Source organism: Gopherus flavomarginatus, chromosome 1 (genome assembly GCF_025201925.1).
Source record: "Gopherus flavomarginatus isolate rGopFla2 chromosome 1, rGopFla2.mat.asm, whole genome shotgun sequence".
Taxonomy (NCBI): Eukaryota; Metazoa; Chordata; order Testudines; family Testudinidae; genus Gopherus; species Gopherus flavomarginatus.
Genome location: NC_066617.1, coordinates 324,023,493 through 324,042,566, shown reverse-complemented (window position 1 = coordinate 324,042,566; position 19,074 = coordinate 324,023,493). Strand labels below are relative to the sequence as shown.

General features: G+C 44.9%; 1 protein-coding gene across 6 annotated transcripts in view; it reads left to right on the top strand.

The window, feature by feature from the left end:
* BRCA2 (BRCA2 DNA repair associated) overlaps positions 1 to 19,074 on the top strand; it is an 85,075-nt gene that overhangs the window by 18,325 nt on the left and 47,676 nt on the right. For all 6 annotated transcript variants that reach the window (XM_050937084.1, XM_050937083.1, XM_050937085.1 and 3 more), the window contains exons 8-10: positions 11,632 to 11,687; positions 12,077 to 12,191; positions 17,377 to 18,585. In XM_050937084.1, coding sequence (XP_050793041.1) covers positions 11,632 to 11,687; positions 12,077 to 12,191; positions 17,377 to 18,585 — 1,380 coding nt within the window. The remainder of the gene's footprint in view (positions 1 to 11,631; positions 11,688 to 12,076; positions 12,192 to 17,376; positions 18,586 to 19,074) is intronic.

Here is a 19,074-nt window from a genome sequence, read left to right as displayed (position 1 = left end):
CCCCATCACCTACATCGCTTCCAGAGGGACCAAGCCCAAGTCCACAGTCTGAGGAAGAACTGGTGACCCCAGCCTCAAGGGAACAGTTCCAGACTGAGCAGGAAGCAGATGACAGCCTTCAGAAAGCTTGGGCGGTGGCACGGAGCACCCCACCGCCTCTCAGCTCTTCTAATCGATCCCGGTTTGTTATAGACCAAGGACTTTTATACAAGGAAATTCTTTCTGGTGGACACCGGGAAGAATGGCAGCCGCAAAAAACAGTTGGTGGTTCCAACTAAGTACCGGGGGAAGCTCTTAAGCTTAGCCCATGATCATCCCAGTGGCCATGCTGGGGTGAACAGAACCAAGGACCGGTTGGGGAAGTCCTTCCACTGGGAGGGGATGGGCAAGGACGTTGCCAAGTATGTCCGGTCTTGTGAGGTATGCCAAAGAGTGGGAAAGCCTCAAGACCAGGTCAAGGCCCCCTCTCCAGCCACTCCCCATAATTGAGGTCCCATTTCAGCGAGTAGCTGTGGATATTCTGGGCCCTTTCCCAAAAAAGACGCCCAGAGGAAAGCAGTACGTACTGACTTTAGTGGACTTTGCTACCCGATGGCCAGAAGCAGTCGCTCTAGGCAACACCAGGGCTAACACTGTGTGCCTGGCCCTAACAGACATCTTTGCCAGGGTAGGTTGGCCCTCTGACATCCTTACAGATTCAGGGTCTAATTTCCTGGCAGGGACCATGGAAAAACTGTGGGAAACTCATGGGGTGAATCACTTGGTTGCCACCCCGTACCACCATCAAACCAATGGCCTGGTGGAAAGGTTCAGTGGAACTTTGGGGGCCATGATACGTAAATTCATCAACGAATTCTCCAATAATTGGGACCTAGTGTTGCAGCAGTTGCTGTTTGCCTACAGGGCTGTACCACATCCCAGTTTAGGGTTTTCACCATTTGAACCTGTGTATGGTTACGAGGTTAAGGGGCCATTACAGTTGGTGAAGCAGCAATGGGAGGGGTTTACGCCTTCTCCAGGAACTAACATTCTGGACTTTGTAAGCAACCTACAAAGCACCCTCCGACACTCTTTAGCCCTTGCTAGAGAGAACCTAAAGGATGCTCAAGAAGAGCAAAAGGCCTGGTATGACAGACATGCCAGAGATCGGTCCTTCAAGGTAGGAGACCAGGTCATGGTCTTGAAGGCGCAACAGGCCCATAAGATGGAAGCATCATGGGAAGGGCCATTCACGGTCCAAGAGCGCCTGGGAGCTGTAAACTACCTCATAGCATTTTCCAATTCCTCACTAAAGCCTAAAGTGTACCATGTTAATTCTCTCAAGCCTTTCTATTCCAGAGATACTGGATACTACAGGCGATTTGTACCACACTACAGCCAAATCGCTGCCCCACTGACCGACCTGACCAAAAAGACCCAGCCAAATGCCGTTAAGTGGACTGATGAGTGTCAAAAGGCCTTTACCCAGCTTAAGGCGACGCTCATGTCTGACCCTGTGCTCAGGGCCCCGGATTTTGACAAGCCATTCCTAGTAACCACAGATGCATCTGAGCGTGGTATAGGAGCAGTGCTCATGCAGGAAGCAACAGATCACAACTTCCATCCTGTCGTGTTTCTCAGCAAGAAACTGTCTGAGAGGGAAAGTCACTGGTCAGTCAGTGAAAAGGAATGCTATGCCATTGTGTACGCCCTGGAAAAGCTACGCCCATATGTTTGGGGACGGCGGTTCCAACTACAAACTGACCATGCTGCACTAAAGTGGCTTCATACTGCCAAGGGGAACAACAAGAAACTTCTTCGTTGGAGTTTAGCTCTCCAAGATTTTGATTTTGAAATTCAACACATCACAGGAGCTTCTAATAAAGTTGCTGATGCACTCTCCCGTGAGAGTTTCCCAGAATTCAGTAGTTAAAAAGTGTTCTTAAAATGTAAAAGTCTGTTAGTTATATACTTAGGAGTATATGTAAAGGTGTATGTGTTGTATTAATCTATTTATTTTCAAGTTCTAGAAGGAAATCGCCGCCAGTGAGCTTCCCCACTGTCTGCAATTTGGGGGGCGTGTCATAAACAGATAGCTAAGGGTTTAATGTCTCTTTCACCTGAAGCACCTGACCAGAGGACCAATCAGGAAACCGGATTTTTTCAACTTTGGGTGGAGGGAAGTGTGTGTCTGAGTCTTTTGTCAGTTTTCCTGCTTTCTCTGAGCTTTGGAGAAGTACTTTCTACTTTCTAGTCTTCTGTTTCTAAGTGTAAGGACAAAGAGATCAGATAGTAAGTTCTATGGTTTCTTTTCTTTGGTATTTGCATGAATATAAGTGCTGGAGTGCTTGATTTGTATTCTTTTTGAATAAGGCTGTTTATTCAATATTCTTTTAAGCAATTTACCCTGTGTTGTATCATCTTAATACAGAGAGAACATCTGTATGTATTTTTCTTTCTTTTTATATAAAGCTTTATTTTAAGACCTGTTGAAGTTTTTCTTTACTTCAGGGAAATTGAGTCTGTACTCACCAGGGAATTGGTGGGAGGAAGGAATCGGGGAGATCTGTGTGTTGGATTGCTAGCCTGATTTTACATTCCCTCTAGGGGAATAGGAAAGTACTTTTTGTTTCCAGGATTGGGAACAGAGAGGGAGATTCACTCTGTTTGGATTCACAGAGCTTGTGTCTGTGTATCTCTCCAGGAGCACCTGGAGGGGGGAAGGGAAAAAGGATTATTTCCCTTTGTTGTGAGACTCAAGGGATTTGGGTCTTGGGATCCCAGGGAAGGTTTTTCAGGGGGCCCAGAGTGCCCCAAAACAGTCTAATTTTTTGGGTGGTGGCAGCAGGTACCAGGTCCAAGCTGGTAACTAAGCTTGGAGGTTTTCATGCTAACCCCCATATTTTGGACGCTAAGGTCCAAATGTGGGACTAAGGTTATTACAGCATGGTATTTCAAGGTTAACATATTTGACTTAAATGTTCTTATAATCCCAGGAACAAGTGAGTGAAGAGTGAATTGGATGTTTATATGGTATTTATATGACAGCTTTGTCTTTACTGTAAAATGATGTCCGTAATTGAGCACTAGCGGTTGGTTTTGATATGATAGAGGTATATAAAATCATGAGTGATGTAGAGAAAGTAGATAAGGAAAAGTTTTTTACTTATTCCCACAATACAAGAACTAGGGGTCACCAAATGAAATTAATAGGCAGAAGGTTTAAAACAAATAAAAGGAAGTTCTTCATGCAGCGCACAGTCAATTTGTGGAACTCCTTACCTGAGGAGGCTGTGAAGGCTAGGACTATAACAGTGTTTAAAAGAACTGGATAAATTCATGGTGGTTAAGTCCATAAATGGCTGTTACCCAGGACGGGTAAGGAATGGTGTCTCTAGTCTCTGTTTGTCAGAGGATGGAGATGGATGCCAGGAGAGAGATCACTTGATCATTGCCTGTTAGGTTCTCTCCGTCTGGGACACCTGGCATTGGCCACTGTCAGTAGACAGATACTGGGCTAGATGGACCTTTGGTCTGACCCAGTACGACCGTTCTTATGTTCTTCTTCGAGTGATTGCTCATATCCATTCCAGTTAGGTGTTCGTCGGAAGATTTTTACCCTAGCAACACTCGGTGGGTCGGCTGGGCGCCCCCTGGAGTGGTGCCACCATGACTCCGGATACATACCCCTGCCTACCCAACCGCCCCTCAGTTCCTTCTTACCACCCGTGTCGGTCGTTGGAACAGTGGAGCGCGGCTTACTGATCTCCACCTCCCTAGCTTCTCGTAGTTCTTTCATCGTTATTGTGTATATAGTTCAATTTTCTACATTTCTGCTTAGTTTTATTAGTTTTTTAATGTAGTTATTGTATATAGTTAAGAGGAGTTGGGGATTAGCCCTTTCCCCTTGCCCGGTGCCGGGGCCCATGCCCGGTTCACCGGATTTCAAACCGTGCTCGGCTTGTCGCAAGCCGATGCCGACAGGAGATTCTCATGACTCCTGCCTTAAGTGCCTGGGGGAATCCCACGTCGCAGACAAATGCCGCATCTGCAAGGCTTTCAAGCCGTGGATGAAAAAGGAGCGGGACTTTCGTCTCATACAGCTCCTGATGGAGGCATCCCTTACTCCTCCGCCCTCGGCACTGAGCGCCGGACAGTCTGCACCGGGGAGAAGTGCATCTTCTGGCACCGCGAAGGCCCCTCAGCACCAACCGTCATCGGCCCAGAGACCTGCCCGGCACCGCTCTCTCTCCCTGCGGGTCAAGACGCACAAGAGTCCTGTGACTCCCATGCCTACGTCGCAGTCAGAGCACTCGCCTAAGTCAGACCGCCCGACTGCCACGGCACCGACAACTTCAACGCTGTTGATTCTGGCCTCGCAAGAGCCGTCAACTCCGGTGCCTGGCAGCTCCCTGGCACGCGCCTTGGTTGAGCTTATTGTTCCTTCCACGCCGGAGACATTCTCTACAGCAAGGAAGCTGATTGCCCTGACAGAGCCTGTGCTACCTCAGCCCCCGGCACCGCCGGTGCGGGTTATCCAATCAGTGGGCAAGCCTCCCCTGATGAGACCATCCTCGCTCAGCACCGCTGAAAGGCATCCGTCACGATCGAGGTCCCACCGGCGTTCTCGGTCCCTTCACCAATCCCGGTCCTGACGCCACTCGCAATCCCAGTACCGCTCTCCATCTCGGTACCGGTTGTACTCGCTGACCCGATTCTCTTGGCACCGCTCCAGCTCCCGGCACCGCTTCCGGCACCGCACCTCTCGCAGCCGCTCTCAACGTAGAGCTTCGAGGTCCCGGTTGACTTCCTGGCACCGCTCTGGTCACAGGTCCTGGTCTCATTCCCGGTACTGGTACGGCGTCCGGTACCATTCTCCGGTACCGTGTGGAGACGGATCAACCAGACGCAGAGACCCTTCCCAATTGGTTTCAGCTCCTCCGTGGCCGTCTCGCCATACATCGTATCATCACACGCGGACAGTGCCTCCTACGCACACGACTGTGATTCGGATACACACAGCCGAGTCTTCCAGAGACCCACGGCCCAGACCAGGGACCTCATCAGTGGTCCTTCTGGACACCTTGGGCGTATCACCAAGCCCAAGGTGGACCTGCAGTGACATCACGCTCTGTTCCATCGGAACACCGGATGCCAGAGGCCACTGTCAGCCGCCCCCCTCCTGCGGGTACGGAGGAAGCTTCCATCCACGTACCGGACCCTCAGGTCCCACCGGTCCCTGACGTCCCCCATGATCAGGAGACCATACAGGACCCACTCGTCCCAGGCCTTTCATCTTCCTCTTCCCTGGATGAAGGAGTGGTGGGTACATCCTCATCGGGCCCGCCTCCAATTGACCTCAGGGTACACCAGGACCTCCTGAGGCACGTCGCCCTGAATATAAATCTGCAGGTGGAGGAGGTTCTGGAGGTTGAGGACCCCGTGGTAGATATATTGTCGGCGGATGCACCAACTCGAGTGGCTTTACAGTTCATTCGATCGATTCAAGCTAAGGCAGATACTATCTGGCAATCCTCGGCCAGAGGAGTGGAACGGAGGTACATGGTGCCCTCTGAGGGGTACGAGTACTTATACGTGCACCCTCCTCTGCTCACTGGTCGTACAATCCGTAAATGAACGGGAGCGCCATGGGCAGCAAGCCCCTGCCCCAAAATCTAAGGAGGCTAGGCGTATGGATTTGTTGGGCCGTAAAATCTACTACGTGGGGGGCCTCCAACTCTGGGTGGCGAACCAGCAAGCCCTCCTTAGCAGGTATAATTACAACACCTGGGAGGCGGTAGGGAAATTCATAGAGCTGGTCCCGCAAGACTCCCGCCAAGAATTTAAGGCACTATTGGAGGAAGGAAAGAAGGTGGCGAGAACCTCTCTCCAGACCTCCCTGGACGCTGCTGATTCGGCAGCCAGAACTGTGGTCTCTGGAATCGCCATGAGGTGTATATCATGGCTCCAGGTGTCAGGCCTGCCACCTGAACTTCAGCACACTATCCAAGACTTGCCATTCGATGGCCAGGGTCTATTCTCCGAGAAGACGGACCCTAGGCTACAGAGTCTGAAAGATAATCGGGTGATTATGCGTTCTCCCGGGATGCATACACCACAGACTTAACGAAGATCCTTCCGCACCCAACCTCAACGCCCTTACCCCCCGCCTAGACCAAGACAGGACTCTGGCAGGAGGCGAGGTCATGGCAACTGCAGACGACAGTCTGAACCTCAAGGGGATCACAATAACGGTCCCTCCAAGCCAACGACGGGATCCAAACCGAACTTTTGAAGGTACGCCCGAGGGCGATTTACCAGTTGTCTCCCAGGATCCTTTTAAGTTTTACAACCGCCTTTCCCTTTTCCTCCCTGCGTGGACCCAATTAACCTCGGATCGTTGGGTCCTACACACGGTAGAATTCAGATACCACTCCTGTTTATTTCGACCCCCCCCCCAACTCCCATCCTTGTCCCTCTTCAGGGACCCCTCTCACGAGCAATTCCTCTTGCAAGAGGTACGGACGCTCCTTGCCATGGGAGCTACAGAGGAGGTACCGAAGGACTTAAGGGGCAAGGGATTCTATTCCCGGTATTTCCTAATCCCCAAGGTGAAAGGAGGCCTCAGGCCTATCCTAAGCCTGCGAGGACAGAACAAGTTCATGAAAAAGTTGAAGTTCTGCATGGTATCCTTGGGGACAATCATCCCATCCTTGGATCCCGGAGACTGGTATGCCGCCCTCGACATGAAGGATGCATATTTCCACTTTGCCATTTACCCTCCGCACAGACGGTACCTCCAGTTTGTGGTCAACCATCAGCATTTTCAGTTTACGGTCCTTCCGTTTGGCCTCTCTGCAGCCCCTCAGGTATTCACGAAGTGCACGGCTGTAGTCATTGTTGAATACATGTCTTCCCATACCTCAACGATTGGCTCATTCGGGGGACCTCCGAGGCCCAAGTCACCAGTCATGTGGGCTTCGTCAAGGACCTCTTCATGCGATTAGGCCTAATGATCGACCTGGAGAAATCTACTCTAGTGCCCACACAAAGAATAGAGTTCATGGGGCCGTCCTGGACTCCAATCTCGCAAGGGCCAGTTTACCACGACCCCGATTTCAGGCAATAGTATCAATTATACAAAGCCTTCAAAACTTCCCGACAACTTCAGCTCGCACTTGTCTCGGTCTCCTCGGTCACATGGCTGCCTGCACGTTCGTGACCAAGCACGCCAGACTACGTCTGCATCCCCTTCAAACTTGGCTCACCTCGGTTTATCGCCCAGGCAGAGACGCCATAGACATGGTAGTCACCATTCCCCCGAGCATCCTAGGCTCCCTCGACTGGTGGCTGACACCCTCCCTGGTATGTGCAGGACTGCCGTTCAATCCGCCACAGCCCTCCATGTCCCTGACGACGGACGCATCATCTCTCAGCTGGGATGCTCACCTTGGACATCTTCGCACTCAAGGCCTTTGGTCATCTCAGGAGCTGGTGTTACACATAAATGTCCGAGAGCTAAGAGCAGTCCGCCTGGCGTGCCGGGTGTTCCAGCAACATCTACAGGGCCGTTGTGTCTCAGTGTTTACGGACAACACAATGGCCATGTACTACATAAACAAGCAGGGAGGGACACGATCCTCCCCCCTTTGTCGGGAGGCTATCCAACTATGAGACTTTTGCATAGCCCACTCAATAGACCTGGTAGCGTCCTTTCTCCCAGGAGTTCGGAACACTCTGGCAGATCAACTCAGCAGATTTTTCCTGTCTCACGATTCGCCCGGATATTATACATTCTGTCTTCCGGAAGTGGGGATTTCCCCACATAGACCTCTTCGCTTCCCGCGAGAACAGGAAATGCCAGAGGTTCTGCTCCTTCCAAGGTCTCTCCCGGGGGTCGATCTTGGACGCCTTCCATGGAAGAGCCAACTACTTTTCGCCTTTCCCATTCCCGTTCGTTCACAAGGTCCTACTAAAACTCCGCAGGAACAGAGCTCGCCTGATCATGATCGCCCCTGCGTGGCCCAGGCAATACTGGTACATCACGTTGCTCGACCTGTTGATAGCCAACCCAATCACCCTGCCTCGTCATCCAGACCTCATAACTCAGGACCACGGCAGACTTCACCACCCAGACCTGCCGTCCCTTCACCTCACGGCATGGCTCCTGTGTGGTTAACCCAGTCAGAGTTACGTTGCTCTGCACCAGTGCAACAAGGACTCCTGGGTAGCAGAAAACCTTCCACTCGGTCTACGTATCTGGCCAAGTGGAAATGTTTCTCCTGCTGGTGTGAAACACAAAATGTTACTCCCATCGAGGTCTCGATCCCCACCATCCTGACTACCTCTGGTCTCTCAAACAGTGGGGCCTAGCGGTATCATCTTTGCGGGTGCACTTGGCAGCCATTTCTACCTTCCACCCAGGAGAAAGTGGCCGCTCCATGTTTTCACATCCTATGGTTTCCAGGTTCCTCAAGGGCTTGGAGCGCCTATACCTCCAAGTACGCCGCCCTGCCCCTACCTGGGACCTCAACCTAGTCTTAAACAGACTGATGTCTCCACCATTCAAGCCGTTAGCAACTTGCTCACTGCTATACCTGTCCTGGAAGACAGTTTTCCTTGTAGCCATTACATCGGCCAGACGAGTCTCCAAGCTTCGGGCCCTCACGGTGGACCCACCGTATACAGTCTTTCCCAAGGACAAGGTGCAGTTGCGACCACACCAAGCATTCCTCCCTAAAGTAGTATCGGCCTTCCATACCAATCAGGACATCTTCCTTCCGGTCTTCTTCCCAAAGCCGCACTCTTCACGATGGGAACAACAGTTGCACTCCGTAGATGTTCGTAGGGCGCTTGCATTTTATATCGAACGGATGAAGCCCTTTCGTAAATCGCCCCAACTCTTCATTGCAGTGGCAGACTGAATGAAGAGCCTACCTGTCTCCTCCCAGAGGATCTCCTCCTGGGTGACAGTGTGCATCCACACTTGCTATAACTTGGCTCATGTTCCATCGGGCCATCTCACCACACATTCTACCAGGGCTCGGGCTTCATCTGCTGCCTTCCTGGCCCATGTACCAATCCAGGAAATATGTCGCGCAGCTACCTGGTCCTCAGTCTACACCTTTGCTTCGCATTATGCTCTGGTTCAACAGTCTAGTGATGATGCAGCCTTTGGCTCAGCAGTTTTGCATTCTGCTACATCTCACTCCGACCCCACTGCCTAGGTAAGGCTTGGGAATCACCTAACTGGAATGGATATGAGCAAGCACTCAAAGAAGAAAAGACGGTTACTCACCTTTGTAACTGTTATTCTTCAAGATGTGTTGCTCATATCCATTCCAAACCCGCCCCCCCTCACCACTGTCGGAGTAGCTGGCAAGAAGGAACTGAAGGGTGGTTGGGTCGGCAGGGGTATATATCCAGCACCATGGCGGCGCCACTCCAAGGGACGCCCAGCCGACCCACCAAGTGTTGCTAGGGTAAAAATCTTCCGACGAACGTGCACGCGGCGTGTGCACACCTAACTGGAATGGATATGAGCAACACATCTCGAAAAACAACATTTACAAAGGTGAGAAACTGTCTTTTCTTATGTTTTCCACAACATCATCCTGAAAGGAAAACATGAACCTGAACTGTGTTGCTCTTTTAAAGGCTAGTTCCTTTATATCAGGGCTCATGGCATATAATAATAGTATCCTAACTGACAGAATAACATAGCAACTTTTATAGGAACAAAGATTAATATGTTACATTGATTGCCTGCATCCATACCACCTCAAGCTGTGATTTTTATAAGGTCAACCTAAACTATGTCAGGCTGGGTCAGCACTTAGATGTAATATTTCTAGGAGTAATAAGATTCAGTAGTAAGTGATATTGGTTTTTCAATAGGTTTAATTTGCCCCATAAATTCAGTATTGAAAAAATGTGCCTGCAATGGATTTATGGGCACTGGGCTGCTGGGGACATGGTCTTTCAGATTAAATACAAAACCAAACAGCTGTAATGTTTGATCTCAAATGTGTTTATATGTCATTGTTGGATGAACTAATATACTTAGTTTGTATAATCAATTTATAAAATACTCTGATATATATGGAAGAAGCACACTATATAGGTATAAAATTATCATTAGTCCATCATCCTGTACATGCAGCAAAAGTGCTTGTCCAGTGTTCCCAACATCTTAATTATTATTTATGATGCTGTACAAATATTACTTAATATATATATTTTTCCCTAATAGTCAATTCATTTGAATTAAAGTTCACTTTAGAATGATTGACAAGTCCAGTAAGTGGTGAAGGGATTAAAATATTGAAGTTCTGAATTTGTTTTAAGGAAGCAGTACATATAAGATTGTATGATAGAACATGCTGTAGATAGCCTGTGTTCAATTTTTTTATCTGATGTCCCATTTTTAAAACATAAAATCAGCCTCTGTATTTGTGATTTGTTCTACTGCAATCTTTTTAGTTTTATTTCTTTTACACCTCACTGATGGCATTGTGCCACCCATGTTTCTTTTCCATCCCTCATTCATTTACTACCAACAGATGTCCTGCTTGTTTGGAGATGGGTAAGAATGACTTCTTTTTTTCTAAAATGCAAAATTCAAGTCTTTCTCTAAGCTCAAGTGTTCTAAATGAAGTATGATATTTACACACTAATAAATTCTCTTCTGTATTTGTGTATTTTTAACCAGATGAGGGCACGTTGGAGTAGAACTTTGGAAAGATTTTTGTGTATGAAAGCCGAAGACTAATAAATAGATCATTACTTTTCCTGTTACAGCTTTTCCAGTGACAACGCTCCCAATTCTTCATTGTTGTGCAATATCTGAAACAATCATGCTAAATTATGGCAGCCTTTTTGATGTGGGTAGATGTCAGCTCTGTGATTAGGTTAAGACCATCACATTTATTTCATTTGTTTCTGTTTCTAGAGGTGAAAGATTAGCGTGTTATCCAACTGGTCTTTCAACTTTTTCATAATTGTTTTGAAAATATGTGTACAGGTGATTTTCATAGAGCCATTCAGAATCCACATGTATTGGTCAATTTAAGAATGATGTGTAAAGTGTTTAATGGCTTGGTTTCTACTGTAGAAATAACAGTGCAAAAGGAAAACAGGTTTATCAAGCAATACCACCTTGCTAGACATAAAAACAAATAGTTACTGCAATCCATCAGCCTCATACTATTTTACTGTGATTATTACAAATATCCTGTGTATTCCAAATATACAGTGAAATCTTGACCACCACTCTTGTCCCTATATGTCATCCATAGGAGTTGGAATGGTGCAGAGGGTCTCTAAAAGCTCTTCATAATGCCTGGAGGAAGTTCCTCCAAGGGCAGAAACTATGTAAGACAGCAATAAGGCTGTTTTCAGAGGACCCATTTGCAAACGTTAGCATTAGGGGCATGTTGGGAGCAGAGTGCAGTCCAAGGAGATTGGTATAACTTAAACAGCCCCTCAGGACACTTAAAAGCACAAGAGAGAATCTCACCCATAAGCTTTTTAAATGACTGGTCCATAGATTTGAATTGTTTAAGTACTAGACAAAAATAAATATTTTACACATTTCAGAGCATTTTGTCAGCCACATAAGTACAAGTGAATTGAATTATTTTTTAATTTCAGCTAGAGGAAATGATTCAATTTCTGGAGCAAAGCAACATGATGAGAGAATGACTATGGTGAGTAAATTTAAGCACGAAATACTGAATCTGTTTTTGTTTTTTTAAAATTTATAGTTATAGATTCATGTATAGCTGTGTATTTAATATTCCTTGAGCCAAAAAAAATGAAATATTTTAATTTCCTCTTCTCTTCACTCTGGTATCTCCAGTATGGTTTAAAACAAGTTACATTTTAATACTTAGTGTTTGCAAAATTTAGTATGTAAAACCAAGCTATAATTTCATGTAATGTGTTTAGTATTTTCTGTGTTTTGAACTGATGCAAACTCCGCTTGTTACTATACATAAACTATATACACATTAAAACTTGTAAAAATCATAAGTACTAGTAAATCCTAGTGAGCATTTAATATTATATAATTGTCATTTGACTCTTGGGCTTACAGGTCTTGCACAACTTTTTCTCCTGTCTTGGCAAAAGGCCTGAGAAGAATGATATAAATGTACTATCCATACCAGAGACAGTAAACTTAAATACAGAAATTGATGTCAAAGACCATGGTAAGCACTGGTACTTTAATACTGTTAGTTCCTTATTGGGTTTACTGTTTCTTAGCCTCAAATATTAAGCTACCTTCACTAAAAGAAAAATATGCAAGAAAAACTCTCAGGGTAGTTGACTGTTGATCAGTGATACAGAACACGTATACCTTAGAGAGAAGACTGACGTGTTGTGAGGTCAGGAAATGCAACCATAAATGTTCAGATACAAAAGGATACAAAAGACTGTAGTAGCAGTTATTTTCCCATTCATACTGTATTAAAGTAAATATAGAAGTTTAGAATGCATCCCCTGCAAGAAGAGGCTCTGCCAGAGTGCAGAAATATCCCTAGCGGTCAAAGAGCACTTTAGGTGGAAGCAGATAGGGTGGTAGATGAACTGCCGCATCTAGTTATTATAGGGACAGACTGGAGCCTCTTCCTTTATAAGGAGAAAATGAAGGTGTAGAGTCCCCTACAGCAGGAAGCAAGACCAACAGGGAATGAGGCAAAGGAGTAGATGTAGGAAAACCAGAGAACCCTAGACATAAAGATACAAGCCAAGAGAAAGACAAGACCACCCTCGAAAAGGAGAGGGTGAAAACAGATGCCTTAACACAAGAGGCTGGGGAAAATAGTGCTCCTAGCTTCAGGTGAAAAGCAGGCAGTTCCAGGGAACCTCACCACCAGCACAGCAGGAGAAGGAATCTTGGAACAAGTTTGTGGGGTTGGGGGGAATCAGAGCCCCCAGTGGAGGAGGAAAGGGAGGCACAGTGGCAGGCCCCGCCCAAACTGAAAGAGAAAGCAAAGGGAATGGGTAAACAGGCTGTCCATGATGTGCGAATCTGTGGGTAGAAACAAAATTATGAGGGTGGCTCTCACCCACAAAGTGTGACTTCTAGGGGTGGAACGTGGACAACCATGCCGGGGCAAGCACGAACATGGGATGCTCAGACCCGCCTTTAAAGAAGGGAGAGTGCAGAGGGAAAGAGACCTGGCAAGGATGGATGGTGTGTGACAGAGTGCAGGGAATGTACCAGATAGCTGTCTGGTCTTAATGTAAATTCTGTGTATTGATGGCCCATCAAGGACACTTAGCTCTCACAGTGGGCCACAGAAGAAACTCATTCTGCTCAGATAGCTCTTACTTGGGACACCTCAGACTCCGAGGGGCCAATGGCTACCCCCTGTGGTTAAGTAAACTATGTAAAGACATGTGATATTCTCATGTGGCCCTGGACCAGTGGCCTATCTAGGAATGTAAGTTTGGGTGGGCCGCAAATTATTATGGGTGGGCAATGTCCCACCCATACATTTCCTTACATACACGGCTTTGTTTTTGTTTGGCCTCTTCGCTCCGTCAAACAATACGTCTTCCTGGCACCACCAGCGCCTCCTGCAAGAGGCACTGACCCCAGCAGCAGCAGCAGCTGCATGGACACAATGGGGGACCCCTCAGCAGACCTGAGGGGGATCTGAGAGCAGGGGAGAGATGACTGAGCACTCTGGCCTGGTGTGTTGTGAGTGTGGCTGGAGCCAGCCTGCTCCAGAGCACAAGCCCCTCTGCGCTTCCCAGTCCGGCAGAGCTGCAGTTTGCAGCTTTTTCTGCAGTCCCCAGAGCAGAAACCCAGCAGCTGAGTAGCTCACAACTTTCCTGCTGGGCTAGGGGGAAGCAATTCTTTGGCTAAAACTACGCCTGGGTGGCAGAGAAAGCAAATAAACCCATCTGGGAAGGAGAAGGAGAGCTCGCCTCCCAGGTGCCAACCCCTCTGCAAATAACAAAAAAAAAACAAAAAAAAAAACCTCTTATTTCTAGCTTACGGAACTTTTTCTGTAAGCTCGGATTTGTGTACGTTGGGTTTATGTAACTTTGGGAGCGTCTGTACAACTTTGATTATAAAAGCTGTTCAGAGAGCACAGAGATGAAAATATGGCTAAGGGATTTTGACAAAGAAATTGAGCTGGCTGAGTGAGTCTCTCCATGGGAAAGGGGATACATATCTTCAGTTTGTGTAGCACATAAAGAAAAATATTATAAATAACTGTATAGATGGTATTTGACTCTATTTAAGATCCATAATTTTTTTTTCTATGAGGCAGGCACTCTGTTCGGGGTGAGAGAGAAAAGGGAACATATTTGCATGCGTGGTAGTTGTGTGCAGGAATTAGATGGTTTTGTGAGAAAATTATTAAAAAGATTAATCTTTGGACAAAATGCCAGTTTCCTGTGGTCCCCTGACATGCTTACTTAATGCTCCAGTAAAAGATCTATATTTTAGGCAGAACACACGTTATTTTTGTTGTTGTTGACACTAAGAGTTGGTATTGCACGTGATTGGAAAAATCTGACTTCTATAGAATTATGGTATAGCAAAATATGGACTGGCCTTGTAAAGAAAACACTTCCACAAGAGGAAACACCAAAAAGAGGAAAGGCATTTAGAAATTTGGTCACCCTTTTTAACATACTCAGAGGAGAAGGCCTCTCCCGTCAGCAAGCTAGAATCTGGAGTCACGCTCTTTGAATATTAACCTGATCCTGCATAAATAACATATGAGGTAGTATGTTAATGTTTTATTGTAACTTTGCCATAATAAAAAGTTTCAAAAAAAGAAAATACAAGAGAAATGGTAGTGGAATTAAGGGGTTGCCTGAAAATACTAGATGAGGATACCTGATTGGGTATGTAAAGATACCGATTGCAGAATTATTTAATCTGAGTCCTCTGAAAGAGGCGAAAGTGTACTGAGTGCATACGGTGCTGTTTCTTCCATCTGAACCTTGTAATAGACCTAGAGTACCGATTATTAAATGTTGTCATTATCAATAGATGTAATTATGAAAAACACAGCACACAGAGCTTATGCTACAAGATCACAAGATGCCATTTTTCCAAGACCTTTGCACCTTAACTTAAAAAAGGAGAGAGCTGGGAAAAATTACAGCAGCACTCAGGAGGTCAGATATCCACTACAGATGTTGGTTCCCATTTTAATTTTTATTCAGTTTCCAAAATCTGTAGTGTACAGTGAGAGACTCTAACCAACAAAAAAGTACTCTCTAGTCGCTTGGGATAGAGATCCAAATCTCAGACACCCAAGAACATACTCCAGAGGTAAAAACTAATGGTAGGCTGCTGAAAAAATAATCAGAGATGATGAAACCCAAGAAAAGGAGGGTAGGAAGAATAAAGACAGAAGACTCTAGAGAATGTTCTGGCAATGGCACCCCACTTAGATACCATTCACAAACTTGGGGGAGGGAAGAGGAGGATGTAGTGGTGATGCTGTCTTCTGTCTAACTTTTAGCCCAGTGATTCGGTCACTCAGTCAGTATGTGGGAGACCTGTATTCAATTCCCTTCTCTGCCTGAAGTGGAGAAGGGAGAAGCCAGCCAGCTCAAAGAAATAATGGATTGGGAGTAATCTAATCCAGCGAAGCACTAGGTTGTAACTGAACAAAAAAATTGTGACCATGTAAATATTACTAGGCTACCATAGATTAATTTTTAAAAAATGATGCCCTCTAGAAATTTATTTGCAGATTTGACACCATCAGCTCAGGATTAAACAAAGACTGTGAATGGCTTGCCAACTACAAAACCAGTTTCTCCTCCCTTGGTTTTCACACCTCAACTGCTAGAACAGGGCCTCATCCTCCTTGATTGAACTAACTTCATTATCTCTAGTTTGCCTGCATATATATACCTGCCCCTGGAAATTCCCACTAAATGCATCTGACGAAGTGGGTATTCACCCACGAAAGCTCATGCTCCAAAACGTCTGTTAGTCTATAAGGTGCCACAGGATTCTTTGCTGCTTTTACAGATCCAGACTAACAGGGCTACCCCTCTGATTCAGGATTTGGATAGAAAGTTACCCCAGGGGAATGAGCTTTGATGTGGAAAAGAGGACATGGAATCTCACTCCTGAGTAATAAAAAAAAAAAAGACTTTAAGATATTTTCAGTGTTAGGTTAAAATAAATAAATGTAATTGAGATACATGTTGGAGAAATTGTGGTCAAAGAGGTAGTTTTATGCTCTTTGTATGGACATGTCTAGTCATCAGAGTGCTGGGATGTGAGTTGTAATCAAATATTACAAATTGTGGGATATTTATTATAAAATGATCCCTTGTTAATTCTCTTGGGACCTCTTCATGGAAATGATGCTCAAAGAAATGAAAAATTAATCTCATCTGTGAGTAGCTGCTAGACTACTAATAACTCTGAAAGTGGAATGGTTAAAATATATAAGAGGTTGTTATGGAAAAATTCATCAGTTACCAAGCAAAATAAAGGACGAATATATACATAGATATCTGGTTAACATGTATTTGTGTGAGCACCTGCAAAAAAACAACATCTGTCCAATTTTTTTTAGTATTAATGTTTGATAGACACACCTAGTTTGATAAGTATGAGTAGAATCAGTATTTTCACTTTATTTAATAAAATCCTCTTTGATATGGTAATGGTAATATCCCTGCCAATAGAGACAGTTGACTATATTATTCTGTAATGTTTCTCTAAACAAAAAGATGAGTGCATTGTTGTAAAGATTGTTTTTCTAATATTTATAGGGCAGTGATTTGTAACCTTTTAAAAACTTCCTAAATAGTTATAAAAAGAAGAATCTGTGGTTCTCTTCCTAATCTTTTTTTTATGCTATAATATTGTGCATTGAGAATGGTCATGATAGACCACATTTTTCCTGTTAAATTACTGTTCCATTAACTGCAAACAGTAGACCCAAAGGAAGGGGAAAATATAAAATGTTGAATTTAATTGTAGGTCCTTCATTGTCCCCTGCATGGTATAACTTGCATTGGAGACAAATACAGAAATTTAACTCCTGGAGTTTTCTACTAATTTTTCTGTCTATGGGACATTCACACTTTCCCTTCCCCTAGTAGAAGAAGCCAGGAGTTCCAGCCTCAAAATTTGTTGGTCCGCTGCAATCCATAGGAGGCATGAGATATCTGCATTGATTCCCCTTGTCTCCTCTCTCCTATCCATAGCAGCGGATGCTGGCCACTGGAGAACACTCCTGCTGTGGACACCCACTATATCTCCAAACTGACACAAAGGGTCAGTTCTGAGAGGGAAACAGCAGGAGTAAATTCAGTCTGCAGACTGTATGATAGACATAGAGTAGTGTTTCTAAGATGAGATTTTCAATAATCCTGTTTTTTAACTATTTGCAGAGCCTGAGAAGAAGTTGGATGGCTCATTTAGTGAGATGAATAGCTTGGAGGATAGATTTCACATTTCCATTAAGTCAGATGGGAACAAAATGGCACAAAATGCCCTGGAAGATGGAGAGATGCATGAAATGACCATAGATATGCCAGATGCAGGGGAACATGTTCTTTCTGTATGTCATACTAGTGGCAAACATCTACTAGAAATGAAAACAACCAACTCGACTACAAAAACATGCTTTGATAAAATGACATCTGTATTACTTCAGCAGAGTAATGAAGTGGTGGGGAATTTTAAAGATGCTTGCTTAAGGTGTGAAAGAGAACTGGATTCTCCTAGATGTGAGCTATTTACAACTAACATACCAAATAATAAAAAACAGAAGCCCTCCGAGAATAGAAAATTTACAAGGGAGGATATGCCATCTTCTTCATCCTCTGAATGGTCTCAGCTGAACTTATCTGGTCTAGATGTAACACAAATGGAAAAAATATCCGCCCGTGATACTTGTTCACCATCCAGTGTCTGTAGCAAGAAAAGATCTGAAGGCAAATTTGCACTTGTGACCAAGGCACATGCTAACTTCAGCACTTTTGAAACATCTTTACTGAACACTTCAAGTCTAATAGAAGCCGAAAAGCTGTTGAATATCAATTGGTCAGAACACATAGAGAATGAAACAAAAACTTATGAAAAGTACTCAACCTCTGAAACCTCTCTAATGCATTCTGTCTCCCTGAGTGTTCAGGATCCACAGTTAGTGAAAGGATGTGCAGCTGAAAAGGTTTCTGAAGTGAACTTTTTAGACTGTAGTTCCTTAATGGAAAATACAAACTTTACAGAATACCCAGAAGTCCTTAACTGCTTTCATAAACATTTAAAGGAACATTCTAAATCTTCCATAACTGATGTTACCGCTCTCCCTGTTATATGTAATGCTTCAACTCCAAATAATCCTGATGGCACAAAATGGTCAACAAACAATGAAAACACCCCCAGGAGATCTGGCTTGAAAAGCATGAATGTGCTATCTAGCTTGAAAAAGAGACCAAAAAGATTTATTTATACTATAAATACTGCCTTCCCGGATCAAGAGGGAAAAGTCCAGAAAGAAATAAAAACAGGTTCCTCTAGTCATTCTGCATCATCTCATTCAGAATTTGAATCATGTACCTTTAAAGGTCCTGATACAGCCAATAATAATGATCAAGGTATGTCTTCTAATTTATTTTCACTAGTTGAAGTTTTTTTTTAATTCAACTTACTTCTTGCTTCCCCTTCACAATTCAGATGAAGAAGTATCATTCTGAAGGGCATTGTAATTCATAAGATTGGTAATGGGATCTGATGATGATAAATAGTGACAGAAAGATATTACCATTTGAAAACAGTCTGGTTAGTTTATGTGAAATGTATTGGTCTCAGTCTAGTTTCTAGAAGAAAATTTCCACCTCAAATAAATTGTCAGAGCTGACAACTTTTTTTTCAATGTTGCCAGAGGTGACTGAATGGTCATGGAGTATTCTAGAGATAGGGTCTCTATGTCAGGGTTGATGAACATGAGTGGAACAATATGGGGAACATTGTACTACCGTTGCATCCCTTATGTATCGCTAGAAGGTTTGGATCTCCAGACCTTTCCATCTGGTACCTTTCAGGAGCACTAAAACACTTTAAAAAAAATCTGCTAGGTTTAATGT